This window comes from Phyllobates terribilis, unplaced genomic scaffold (assembly GCF_046119375.1).
Source record: "Phyllobates terribilis strain yellow unplaced genomic scaffold, ASM4611937v1 Scaffold_11__3_contigs__length_659146591, whole genome shotgun sequence".
Taxonomy (NCBI): domain Eukaryota; kingdom Metazoa; phylum Chordata; class Amphibia; order Anura; family Dendrobatidae; genus Phyllobates; species Phyllobates terribilis.
Window position 1 is genome coordinate 319,064,714 of NW_027362771.1, and position 13,538 is coordinate 319,078,251.

General features: G+C 46.6%; 1 protein-coding gene across 1 annotated transcript in view; it reads left to right on the forward strand.

Moving 5' to 3' along the window:
* Nucleotides 1–13,538, forward strand: part of PAX4 (paired box 4) — a 183,127-nt gene that overhangs the window by 155,610 nt on the left and 13,979 nt on the right. Inside the window, 1 exon segment of the mRNA XM_073650761.1 lies at nt 8,393–8,475. Coding sequence (XP_073506862.1) covers nt 8,393–8,475 — 83 coding nt within the window.

Below are 13,538 nucleotides of genomic sequence, written 5' to 3' on the forward strand. Positions count from 1 at the left end.
TGGAGGACGAACCAACAGACGGATTTCTCTCAGTACAACAAAAAAAAGGAGAACACTCAGCTGAGGAGGATGTCTGATTGTTAAGAGCAAATTCTGCGAGAGGCAGAAACTCAGACCACAGCTCTTGATTGTCCGCCACAAAACATCGCAAAAATTGTTCTACATCCTGGTTCTTTCTTTCAGTCTGTCCATTAGACTCAGGATGATACCCAGACGAAAATGACAAATGGACTCCCAACCTGTCACAAAAAGCACGCCAAAAGCAAGCCACAAACTGAGGTCCTCTATCAGAAACAATATCCGTGGGATTGCCATGAAGCTTGACAAACGCCTTGGCAAGTGTCTTGGCGCAGGACAGCTTAATGAATGGAACCAAATGACACATCTTACTAAAACAGTCCACAACCACCTAGATTATAGTAAAACCCTCGGACACGGGCAGATCAGTAATAAAATCCATTGTGAGATGCGTCCAAGGCGCACTAGGAACCTCCAGAGGGAAAAGCAACCCCGCAGCAGGAGAATGTGAAGCCTTTGACCTAGCACACACCGTACATTGACGCACCCACTTGATGACTTCTTTCTGCCATCCAGGCCACCAAAAACTGCAACTGATAAGTCTCTTAGTCTCAGAAATTCCTGGATGACCTGCCAACCGAGACTCATGACACTCCACAAACAAGTCTCTCCTAAAGGTTCTAGGCACGAACAACCTCCCATGGGGAGTGTTAGATGGAGCATCATCTTGAACTTTTAGAATCCCATTCTCCAAAACCGAGAAAAAAAAAGTGCCCACCTAGCTTGACGGGCATTCAAACGCTTGGCAGCATCAAGACAGATCAAATTCTTATGATCTGTGAAAACCTGAATAGGAAATCTAGCGCCTTCCAAAAAATGACGCCAATGTTCAAACGCAAGTTTAATAGCCAGCAACTCCCGATTTCCAACATCAAAATACAATTCGGTTTCCGGAATTTTTTTCGAAAAGAAGGCACAAGGATATACTCCATCCCTGTTCTCCTGAGACAAAACTGCTCCGACCCCCACCGATGAAGCATCGACCTCGACCAAAAAAGGCTTGGTCTCATCAGGCTGCATAAGGATAGGGGCTGAACTGAACCTCTCTTTGAGATACTTAAAAGCTTCCATGGCCTCAGAAGTCCATTGAACTGTATTCGCACCTTTCCTGGTGAGATCGGTAAGAGGCTTGACAATTACAGAAAAATTCTTAATGAATTTCCTGTAATAATTGGCAAAACCCAAAAATTTCTGTATAGATTTCAAACCAATAGGCCTTGGCCATTCCTGCACAGCCAGAACCTTCACCGGGTCCATCTCAAAGCCCTCGCTGGAGACAATGTACCCCAAAAAACAAATTTTCTGCACAGAGAACTCACATTTCTCCAGCTTAGCAAAGAGTGAATTATCACTCAATAACTGCAAAACTTCACGTACACTCTGCCAATGGGACTCCAGGTCTGGCGAATAAATCAAAATGTCATCCAAATACACAACCACATTCTTACCAATCAAAGGTCTCAAGATGTCATTAATAAGGTTCTGAAAAAATGCAGGTGCATTGGTAAGACCAAAAGGCATCACCAGATTCTCAAAATGACCTACCGGAGTGTTAAATGCAGTTTTCCATTCATCACCCTCCTTCACTTGTAAAAAATTGTATGCCCCCCGGAGATCAATCTTAGAGAACCACTTTGCCCCCACTAACTAGTTAAACAAGTCAGGAATTTATGGCAATGGGTAGGAATTGCATACGGTAATCTTATTAATTTCACGAAAATCCAGACACGGACGCAAACCCCCGTCTTTTTTTTTTATAAAAGAAAAATCCAACTGCCACAGGCGACTTAGAAGGTCTAATGTGACCAGCAGCCAGGCTAGTCTGTATGTACTCCTCCAAGGCCTTTCTTTCAGGGATAGTTAGATTAAACAAGCGACTCTTGGGAAGAGTAGCTCCAGGAATAAACTCAATGGCGCAATCATAATCCCTATGAGGAGGTAAAACTTGCGACTCCTCCTCCAAAAAAACCTCCAAAAATCTTGAATAGGTACAGGTAATTCCCCTTTTCCCACAGTTGCAATGCGACCATTACAACATTTATCATAGCATTTCGGACTCCAAGACCAGTAGACCAGTCCAGCAAAGGATTGTGCAGTTTTAACCAAGGCAATCCTAGACCAACCGGAGAGGGTAAATTATCTAATACAACCAAGTCCAAAATTTCTTGGTGAAGACCATTGATAGTGAGGGGAAATGCAGCAACCTTGTGAGTAATACATTTCAAGGGAGTGTTATCAATTGCAATCACAGAAATAGGTGATGACAAATGTTTGGATTTCAATTTAAGCTTTTCCAAAAACCCTTTATCAATCACATTAAGTGTTGAACCACAATTCACAAATACCTGAAATTCAATCAAATTTTCCTGCAAAGTAGTACTCCCTGAAAGAAATACTCATGCAGAGCGTAAACAAGCTATACGGGCATACCTGACCTTTTTTTTTCTTTACTTAAAGAAGCTCACAATACTTAATCAAATGGTCAGCTTTGCCATAATAAAGACACAATCCCTCAACGAACCTCCGGTCTCTTTCCTGAGAGCGGAGCGACATCGTCCTAACCTCCGTCGGTTCTCCACTGTCTGAGCAGATTTTCTGGGGACTAGGACCTGGCATTACAGGAGTCTTTACCTCATTCTGCCTTGATCTCAGCCTCCTATCCACACGAACAGCTAATTGCATGGCATCCTGCAGAGTCTCAGGTGCAGGGAATGCAATTAGCAAATCCTTAACCCTTTCACTCATACCAGTAAGAAATAGACATTTCAGAGCAGGATCATTCCATCTGACTTCAGAAGCCCACCTTCTAAAGTGTGTGCAATAAATCTCAGCATCACCTGACCCCTGATTCAAACGCCTGAGTTCTCCCTCAGCAGATGAGATTCGATCAGGATCGTCATATAATAGACCCATAGCAGAAAAAACTCTTCTACTGACCTCAAACATGGATCATTAGGTTGAAGAGAAAAAGGCCCACCCCTGTGGTTCATTGCGCAAAAGTGACATAATAAAACCAATGCGCTGTGATTCATTCCCAGAGGACCTTGGTCTCAAACGAAAATATAACAGACAAGCATTTTTAAAGGAAAAAAAATCTTGCTGTTTACCATAAAAAACATCCGGCAGTCCTACCTTGGGTTCCACAAAATGCGCTCCGGAACAGCTACTCACGTGTTGCTGGAGCTCGGCCACCTCCAGAGTCAACACCTGCAAGTGTTGAGTCAAATCCCCGTATTAATTTTACTTATTTTTTGGGCTGGACTTACTGTTATGATCTGCAAACAAGTACTAAGGTAAGAAGGGGAAATCTATCCCTGCAGTAAGACTAAGCTGAATCCCTACAATGTAGCGGGCTGCCTGTTCCTAGCAAACAGACCCGCCTTAGTGCTAGGCTAGTCTGAACGAAGACCTATAGAATAAAGGTAAGGGGTCCATAAAAGAACTAAGGACTGGAACAAAAATGGGACACCTCCTGAACAGAGAAAGTTGTTGCAGAACACAAAAGATAAACTGACAAAAAGGTACTAGAGGTCCCAAAAGGACCAAGCGAACTGAGAGGTATAGACACAGAAGCACCTGGCTAGCAAAAAGGTCAAACAACACTGAAGTCCAGCACAGCCAAAAAGGCGGAGCTGAAATATAAAGGCAGATGGTCACGTGACTACAAAACACAAGATGGAAGAAACAAACAGGAGGGTTCTAAAACACAGAATTTGACACAAATGGGTTTGAATGGCTACTAAATGTAACCTCCTGACCTGTGACCTGTTTGCTTGTAATCAGTGTGTGTGCATAAAAGCTGAGTGAGTTTCTGGGATCCAGACAGACTCTTGCATCTTTCATCCAGCCACTGACGTTTCTGGATTGTGAGTCATGGGGAAAGCAAAAGAATTGTCAACGGATCTACGGGAAAAGGTAGTTCAACTGTATAACACAGGAAAGGGATACAAAAAAATATCCAAGGAATTGATAATGCCAGTCAGCAGTGTTCAAACTGATTTACAAATGGAAAATCAGGGGCTCTGTAAAAACCAAACCACGGTCAGGTAGACCAACAAAAATTTCAGCCACAACTGCAAGGAAAATTGTTCGGGATGCAAAGAAAAACCCACAAATAACATCAACTGAAATTCAGGACTCTCTGAAAACTAGTGGTGTGGCTGTTTCAAGATGCACAATAAGGAGGCACTTGAAGAAAAATGGGCTGCATGGTCGAGTCACCAGAAGAAAGCCATTACTGCTCAAATGCCACAAAGTATCTCTCCTACAATACACCAAACAGCACAAAGACAAGCCTCAAAACTTCTGGAACAAGGTAATTTGGAGTAATGAAACCAAAATTGAACTTTTTTGCCACAACCATAAACGTTACATTTGGAGAGAGGTCAACAAGGTCTATGATGAAAGGAACACCCTTCCTACTGTAAAGCACGGAGGTGGATCACTGATATTTTGGGCACAGGAAACTTGGTAAAAGTTGAAGGAAAGATGAATGCAGCATGTTATTAGCAAATACTGGAGGCAAATTTGCACTCATCAGCCCGGAAGCTGCGTATGAGACATACTTGGACGTTCCAACATGCAAACGATCCAAAACACAAGGCCAAGTCGACCTGTCATTGGCTACAGCAGAACAAATTGAAGGTTCTGGAGTGGCCAACTCAGTCTCCTGACCTCAATATCGTTGAGCCACTATGGGCAGATCTCAAGCGCGCAGTTCATGCTAGACAGCCCAGGAATTTACAGGAACTGGAGGCTTTTTGCCAAGAAGAATGGGCAGCTTTACCATCTGAGAAAATAAAGAACCTCATCCACAACTACCACAAAAGACTTCAATCTGTCATTACACTGTGTTCCAAATTATTATGCAAATAATATTTTCTCAGATTTTCCCAAATTACCTATATGAATTGCAGTCATTGTAATTTTCCAGTCAAATAACTATTAGAGTACAATTGAAAGGTTTTTGTACAAACAGCCTATGATAACAGTATATTTTTAAAAAAAATAAAAAACTCAAACTGCACTCAAAATGCATGTTCCAAATTATTATGCACAGCAGAGTTTTCAACCTTTTCATTTTAAGAAAGAACAAAAGAATTGTCATTTTTGAAATTATAAGCATTAGCAGGTTATTACAAACTGAAGTCAAACAGTTTTCAACTCAAAACTTTATTCTAGGTGATGTAACATTTGCACATAAGACCGCTTGTTCGAAAGGAGCTTCTGAACTCTCTCGTCCATTGAATTTGTCAGGTTTTGGATGGTTTCTGCTTCAATTGTTTTGCATGAGGACAGAATACCCTCCCAGAGCTGTTGCTTAGATGTGAACTGCCTCCCACCATCATAGACACTCCTTTTGATGATGCTCCAGAGGTTCTCAATGGGGTTGAGGTCAGGGGAGCATGGGTGCCACACCATAAGTTTGTTCCCTTTTATGCCCATAGCAGCCAGAGATGCAGATGTGTTATGTGCAGCATGAGACGGGCCATTATCATGCATGAAAATGATCTTGCTGCGGAATGCACGGTTCTTCTTCTTGAACCATGGAAGGAAGTGCTGTTTGAGAAACTCAATATACATTATGGAGTTCATCTTTACCCCTTCAGGGATCCTAAAAGGGCCGACAATCTCGCTCCCCATGATTCCAGCCCAAACATTACTCCACCTCCTCCTTGTTAGCGCCTTAGCCGTGTTTGCATGGGGTGTCCATCAACCAGCCATCCTCCACTCCATCCATCTGGACCATCGAGATCATTTTCATTCATGATAATGCCCCGTCTCATGCTGCACATAACACATCTGCATCTCTGGCTGCTATGGGCATAAAAGGGGACAAACTTATAGTGTGGCCCCCATGCTCCCCTGACCTCAACCCCATTGAGAACCTCTGGAGCATCATCAAAAGGAGTGTCTATGATGGCGGGAGGCAGTTCACATCTAAGCAACAGCTCTGGGAGGGTATTCTGTCCTCATGCAAAACAATTGAAGCAGAAACCATCCAAAACCTGACAAATTCAATGGACGAGAGAGTTCAGAAGCTCCTTTCGAACAAGCGGTCCTATGTGCAAATGTAACATCACCTAGAATAAAGTTTTGAGTTGAAAACTGTTTGATTTCAGTTTGTAATAACCTGCTAATGCTTATAATTTCAAAAATTACATTTTTTTTGTTCTTTATTAAAATGAAAAGGTTGAAAACTCTGCTGTGCATAATAATTTGGAACATGCATTTTGAGTGCAGTTTGAGTTTTTTATTTTTTTAAAAATATACTGTTATCATAGGCTGTTTGTACAAAAACCTTTCAATTGTACTCTAATAGTTATTTGACTGGAAAATTACAATGACTGCAATTCATATAGGTAATTTGGGAAAATCTGAGAAAATATTATTTGCATAATAATTTGGAACACAGTGTAATGTTGGAGGGGGCAATACATGGTATTAAGAACTAGGGTATGTAAACTTTTGATCAGGGTCATTTGGATGCTTTTGGTTGTCATTAAGATTTAAAAAGAAAAAACACAGTAGTTTGACAATAAATGGCTTCACCTAATCCAATAACCATGAGTGGAGAAAAATATTTTTTGTTATCATTCATATTCTCTAAAACAAGGCCAAGAAAGGAAAAATTCTACTGGGGTATGTAAACTTTTGAGCACAACTGTACCTGAGTATTTGCTGGGCTTCAATTAAAGTAAATGGGCGGTGAAAAGCTAATATCAGCCCCCAGTGGTCAGCTTTCGCTCTGCTGGTTATGAAAATGACGCAGTAGCCCACGCCATTTTTTATTTTTATTTTAGGCTTTGTGCCCATGATCCAGAAGTAGCAGCGCTTTGGACGTATATTTTTGCTGCGCCCAAAACGTTGCATTCTATTGAACGCAGGTAAATCCACGTGTTTATTGAACCATGCGGATTTACCGCATTCAATACATTCTAGTGGTCAAATTTCTGTTGCGGAGACTAGCGACTCCGCAAGAGAATTTGACATGCTGCGGTCCTGAAAGATGCGCCACATGTCAGTGTCCGCAGGTGATTCACAGCCTCTGATGCACGCATAGTGGACATGGGATTTCTAGAGATCCCATCCACTATGCTGCAACATCTGGACGCTGCAGGTTTGACGCTGTATAAACACGCAGCGTCAAACCTGCTGCGGCTCCTCATCGTGGCCACGTGCCCAAACTTACCCACAGCAGTCTCCGCTGAAGATTTTGACCGATTGAAGTGTCATTATATGCGTTTGGTTCACATGTACCGACAACAAAAGTGCGGCATTAGAACACTGTGTTTTGGACGCAGCAAAAATATGCTGCATCCAAAGCGCTGCTTGTTGCTGTTCGTGGGGACATAGCGGCTAATGAAACAGCTGTGAGCTGTTAATAATAGCCAGGGACCATGTTTGCCTAATGGCAACTTCCTAGGCTAAAAATAGAAACTCACAGCTGCCCCAGAATTACATGAATGGGTATGCTAATGAAGATTGGATGAATGGGATTAGCTGACACCTAGCTCTTTTGTTTGGTGATGACAAGGTTTCAATCAGACCTTTTCATCACCAAACCTAATTAAAGAAAAGTAAAGAGTTAAATAAACACACAGACACAAAGTAAACACTTTATTTGAAATACAACAGACAAATTCTTTAATCATTTAAATTAACCAATATACTCACCCTAGTTCTGATGGTAATCCAAGGGTTAAAGCAATGTCCCACCAAATAACTTTATTTAGATCCAACAACGCTTCAAAAAACGTATAAAAAAAGCTTAAAAAAATGCATAAAAAACGCTTCAAAAAATGCATGAAAAACGCGACAAAACCGCACGTTTTTTCCCGCAGCATTTTTCCTGCCAAGGAAATGCAGAAACGCTGCAGAAATTTCTGCTTCAAATCCTGAACTTGCGCACATACCCGTAATGTGTATTTATTCTTTTTAAAACATTCTCTTCTCAAGGGCAAATTTTGTAAATCATGAGAAAACCCCTTTAAGGCATGAAAATCATTTAAAACTCAGACAAAGGTAGTAAGGAAGGGGGATGGATGAAACTGAATAATTTATTTATTATGAGTATGTGGATGTAAGATGGATAGCAAGGTATAGGGGTATATACAGAAGATATGTGCACAATGGCTATTTATTTGGCTTTGTAGTTAGCTGTATTGTTTCCTTATAGGAATGCCAGCTCAGTATACTGTAAAATTCATGACGTGTTCTTATATTTAGTTTTTAATCTCAAGTAAAGATCAAAGACTGTAGTACTCCAGCACTAATAGATCTTGTCTCCCCTCTTTTTTTTCTATGGCTACAGAATTTCTACGTGTTCAATATCCTGACCTGGCCACCAGGGAGAAGCTTGCTGCTGACACTGACCTCCCTGAAGTCACCATCAGAGTAAGTCTATATATTTCTATGCCATATTCATGTTTGTATTCATTGTAGTCGATGGAGATCTTACCAGAAATACAGTAAGGCTATGTGCACACAGTTTTTCTGAGATGATCAAAAACAACAGTATTTCTAGTGGAAACCTCATCAGGAAACACTCCTTCTTTGGGGAGTTTTTGGAGGAGTTTTACATTTCCTGAAGCAATTTTGAGAATTTTTTTTTCAAGCATTTTTGTAGTTTTTTACCTGAAGAGTTTTTTACAGACTTTATTGATTGGACAGTGCCTCGTTTTAGAGTGCTTTCACAGGAGATGCTTCAAAGTGACCCACACTTTTTTACTATCAGGCATTTTTTAAATTCTGAAGCGGAAAAAGACAGTCAAAAGACTGAACATGCGAACAGCAAGTCGTTTTACAAATGAATAGCAAGAGTCTTCAACTACACTGCTCCTAATAGGTCGTTACCAAGTTCTGGATGGACTGAAGCATTGGCCATCTTGTAAAATGTGGTACCCCTCAATATGACACACTAGCACATCAATAAATGTAATTTTCTACACTGTAACTAATGAGTGCCATGGTCTTTCCTATATTATTAAATGCCTATCCAATGGCAGATGTCTCAGACTCTTCATCGGACGTACAGTATATTTTGGAAGATCCTCTAAAGCAGGGGTCTCAAACTCAGCTGGGCATATGGGCTGCACATGGAAAAACATTTAATTTGGGGGACCGCATTATTTGCATGACAAAGTGACATTTTTAGTGATACCATTTTATTTTCTATACACCTTTTGAACTGGTCCTCATCTTGCAGACATGGTCTCCCCTCCAGGTCCCCCATATTTCAGACATGGTCTCCCCTCCAGGTCCCCCATATTGCAGACATGGTCTCCCCTCCAGGTCCCCCATATTGCAGACTTGGTCTCCCATCCAAGTCCCCCACATTGCAGACATGGTCCTGACGCGCCCCCTGGGACATATTCCTTTTTGAGGGGAATACCCGGCACCGGATCAGATGGGGGGTTGTAGTCTCCGAGCGGCTGTGACCCGGTCCCGTGCCCAGGGCGTCAAGCTCAGTGTTATGTGGCAGTCCTACAGATGTTATTAAGAGTTCTTTTGTGTCGACTACGCCACCCGTTGTGATGCGGTCACTGTGGCCGCCGCTGCAGCAGGGTCCGCTGAGGCTGATGGTGGATGTGCAGCTTGGTGGGATAACCCCCAACGGGAGGGGTATAGCCTCAGAGGGGACAGGCGCAGAGGATGGGGGTTGTGGTGGTGCGATGCAGCCGGCAATGAAGACAGACTCGGGTTGTGCAGTTAAGGGTGTTTACTTACTGCTGATGTTGTACTGGTCACTCCAGCTGCTAGTGACCACCCGAGCCGTGCTGCGTCCACCAGGTCCTGGATCCGGTCAACCCCCAAACAAGTCCAGAGCGTGGCCCTGAGCTCTCCCTCTGTCCTTTCTTCAGCCGTCCCCACCAGTGATTCACCTAGGTCCAGCTCCCTCGGGCCTTCTTTTGGGACACCCTTGGCCTTAGGTTCCCTGACCCTCCATGTGGTATGCCTTCAGGGTGGATGTAGTGGGTGGCCGTGGCAGATGCTGCCCACAGCCTCCGGTCTCTGGCTAGGGATGTTTTTGCCCCCACCAGCTTGGGTTCCGGTACCCTCGTGCTGACTCCTCACCCGGTGCTCTAATTTGGGTTCTTGGGTCCCTTCTGCTGTCCCCCTCTGGGTCTTTCTCTTTCTTTCTCCTCTCTCTCTCTCCAGGGCTGCTGTTTTCTTCTCTCTCCTCTCCAACTGACTTGTTCTCAGCGTCTGACCCTGATCTAAGTTGGTACCCTCCTTATATATCCCTCTATGTGTGAGCTCAGGTGACCAGCACCCAATGAGCTCCTATCACTACCCAGACTGCTCCCCCTATCTGCCCCTACACTACATGGGATGTACCACCCCCCTCCCACTCCAGCCAGGAACAGGCTCGGTTGTACCTGCACATTTCTAAGTGGGAGTACCGTCGGCCTGCTCCTCTGGAATGGGATGTATGTAGTGCATGCAGTCTATCTGAGCTCAGTTCCACACTCCTTCCTTACCCGGGAGTGGAATATCACACCTCTGGTTTGAGGTGCAATACCCCTGTAGCAGCCGAATCCTCAGGGTGCTACATTCCCCCCTGGTAAATCACAGCACGTCCTCGGGCTGCAAGACATAAAACACCAAAAACATACAAAATTTTTATATCAACATATAAAACATGTAAAACATTATATATACATAAAACTTTTTCATATAAACATTCTCGTCGTCTCTGGTTCCTCCTCCGGACACTGTGCAACGTGTGTCCGGGAAAAGTGCGACAGTCTTTCTAGAAAAATGGTTTCTCCTATAAAACCGGTAGGGGGCGCTTTAGGACGCGCAACTATATACAGGGAAGTTGGAAGTTGGCCGCTCTCAGTCCTCGGCCAGGTAGAGGGAAGGGAATGGCTGCTCACAGTCCTCAGCCTGTAGGATGAAGGGGTTAACGGGTAAAACAGTTCACTGGTCCCAACGGGGACTATTTTAGCAGCAACGGTTCACTGTGCCCCGACAGGCAACTATATACAGTCTCTACTCCCGTCCTCAACGACGGCTCCCTCCTGCTTTTTCTTAGTGATACGGTGTTGCTTCAGACCCGTCCGGGTCCTCTGGCTCCTCCTAGATGCGGCACTCTTGGTCTTATGGGCGCGGTGGTGGTGGCGCCCGGGTTGCCCAGGCCTTGCGGCCAGGCCTGGGGCACCTGGAAGGTGAAGGGCACCGTTAATACGGCGGCGCCCTGGGCTACCTGGCCTTGCGACCAGGCCGGAGGCTCCGCAGAGGTAGGGGGCGCTGTTGGTGTTGCGGCGCCCGGGAATTCTAGGCCCTGCGACCAGGCTGGTGGTACTTCCTGCTTGGTCACGCTCGGGGTCGAGGCGTGTGACGTCACAGGGGTCGCGGCGGCGGCTTCCGGTTGGGGCCTAGTCCATGGCGGTGACCTGGCGGCTACGGGCACAGCAGGGGGACTTTCGGGCTCTGCGACGGGGAGCTGGGGCAGGTAAGCGGTGTCACGGCTTGGGGTATAGGCGTCCCCTTTACCTGCCTCCATGCGTTCGGCTCCCTCCTCGGCGCCGTCTCCGGCCTTGGGTCCTCCCGCGCCATCCTCAGAGGCGGTCTGCTTCCTCTTCCAGGGTAGCGTGCTCCGCTGACTGGTCTCTGCGTGCTGAGCCATCTCCCGGCTCCACTCCGCCAGTATCTCGCGCTGTACCCGGGCCATTCTCCTTGCGAGGCCCTCCAGGGCAGTTTGTGCACACTCCCGGTCTCGGGGGAGCTGCGCTAGGATCTCCGCTAGACCTAGCGGGGTTGTGGACTCTAGCAGGCTCCTGACCATCGGGTCGGTGCTGCTCTGCTCGGCTTCCGGCAGGCTCCTGGCCAGCGGGCCGGTGCTGCTCTGCCCTCCTTCCTCGGTCTCTAGCAGACTCCTGGCCAGCGGGCCGGTGCTGTTCTGCTCTCTTTCCATCTCCGGGTGAGCTTCTCCGCTGCTCCTCGTTAGACTTCTTGCCTCCGGGTGCGCTCGCTCCAGACTCCTCCAAGCGACACCCATCTTTTCTCTTCTCTTTCGTCTCCTCCCACTTCGAGGGCGGTCCCGGGGCAACTCGGTGACTGTCAGCTCCAGGGGGAGTTCTTTCACGCTGACAGACACCTCCAGCATCACAGTCTCTGTTGGTGGGGGCGGTTTCCACTTTTGGCGCCATTTTCTGTCCTGGCCCACGATGGGAGGTGGCCTCTTGCCCTCCTTTGGCACGCCCATAATGGCGTCCGCTGCTCTTCCAAGGCGGGAAATCTGCGGTTTTGGCGGGAAGCGTCGCCCAGTGGCGGGAAACTCTGCAGATGGCGGGAACAAGTTGGAAATGGCGGACAATCGGCGGGAAACGACTGGTGATGGAGTCCGATGGCGTGGACCCTCCGGAACCGGCGGGAGACTTCTTTCTGAGGTAAACTTGCACTTTTCTTCAGGCACGCAGTACCCGGGTGTTGCGGGCACGTAATCCTGCCGACTACGCCAAAGTTGACGCGCCCCCTGGGACATATTCCTTTTTGAGGGGAATACCCGGCACCGGATCAGATGGGGGGTTGTAGTCTCCGAGCGGCTGTGACCCGGTCCCGTGCCCAGGGCGTCAAGCTCAGTGTTATGTGGCAGTCCTACAGATGTTATTAAGAGTTCTTTTGTGTCGACTACGCCACCCGTTGTGATGCGGTCACTGTGGCCGCCGCTGCAGCAGGGTCCGCTGAGGCTGATGGTGGATGTGCAGCTTGGTGGGATAACCCCCAACGGGAGGGGTATAGCCTCAGAGGGGACAGGCGCAGAGGATGGGGGTTGTGGTAGTGCGATGCAGCCGGCAATGAAGACAGACTCGGGTTGTGCAGTTAAGGGTGTTTACTTACTGCTGATGTTGTACTGGTCACTCCAGCTGCTAGTGACCACCCGAGCCGTGCTGCGTCCACCAGGTCCTGGATCCGGTCAACCCCCAAACAAGTCCAGAGCGTGGCCCTGAGCTCTCCCTCTGTCCTTTCTTCAGCCGTCCCCACCAGTGATTCACCTAGGTCCAGCTCCCTCGGGCCTTCTTTTGGGACACCCTTGGCCTTAGGTTCCCTGACCCTCCATGTGGTATGCCTTCAGGGTGGATGTAGTGGGTGGCCGTGGCAGATGCTGCCCACAGCCTCCGGTCTCTGGCTAGGGATGTTTTTGCCCCCACCAGCTTGGGTTCCGGTACCCTCGTGCTGACTCCTCACCCGGTGCTCTAATTTGGGTTCTTGGGTCCCTTCTGCTGTCCCCCTCTGGGTCTTTCTCTTTCTTTCTCCTCTCTCTCTCTCCAGGGCTGCTGTTTTCTTCTCTCTCCTCTCCAACTGACTTGTTCTCAGCGTCTGACCCTGATCTAAGTTGGTACCCTCCTTATATATCCCTCTATGTGTGAGCTCAGGTGACCAGCACCCAATGAGCTCCTATCACTACCCAGACTGCTCCCCCTATCTGCCCCTACACTACATGGGATGTA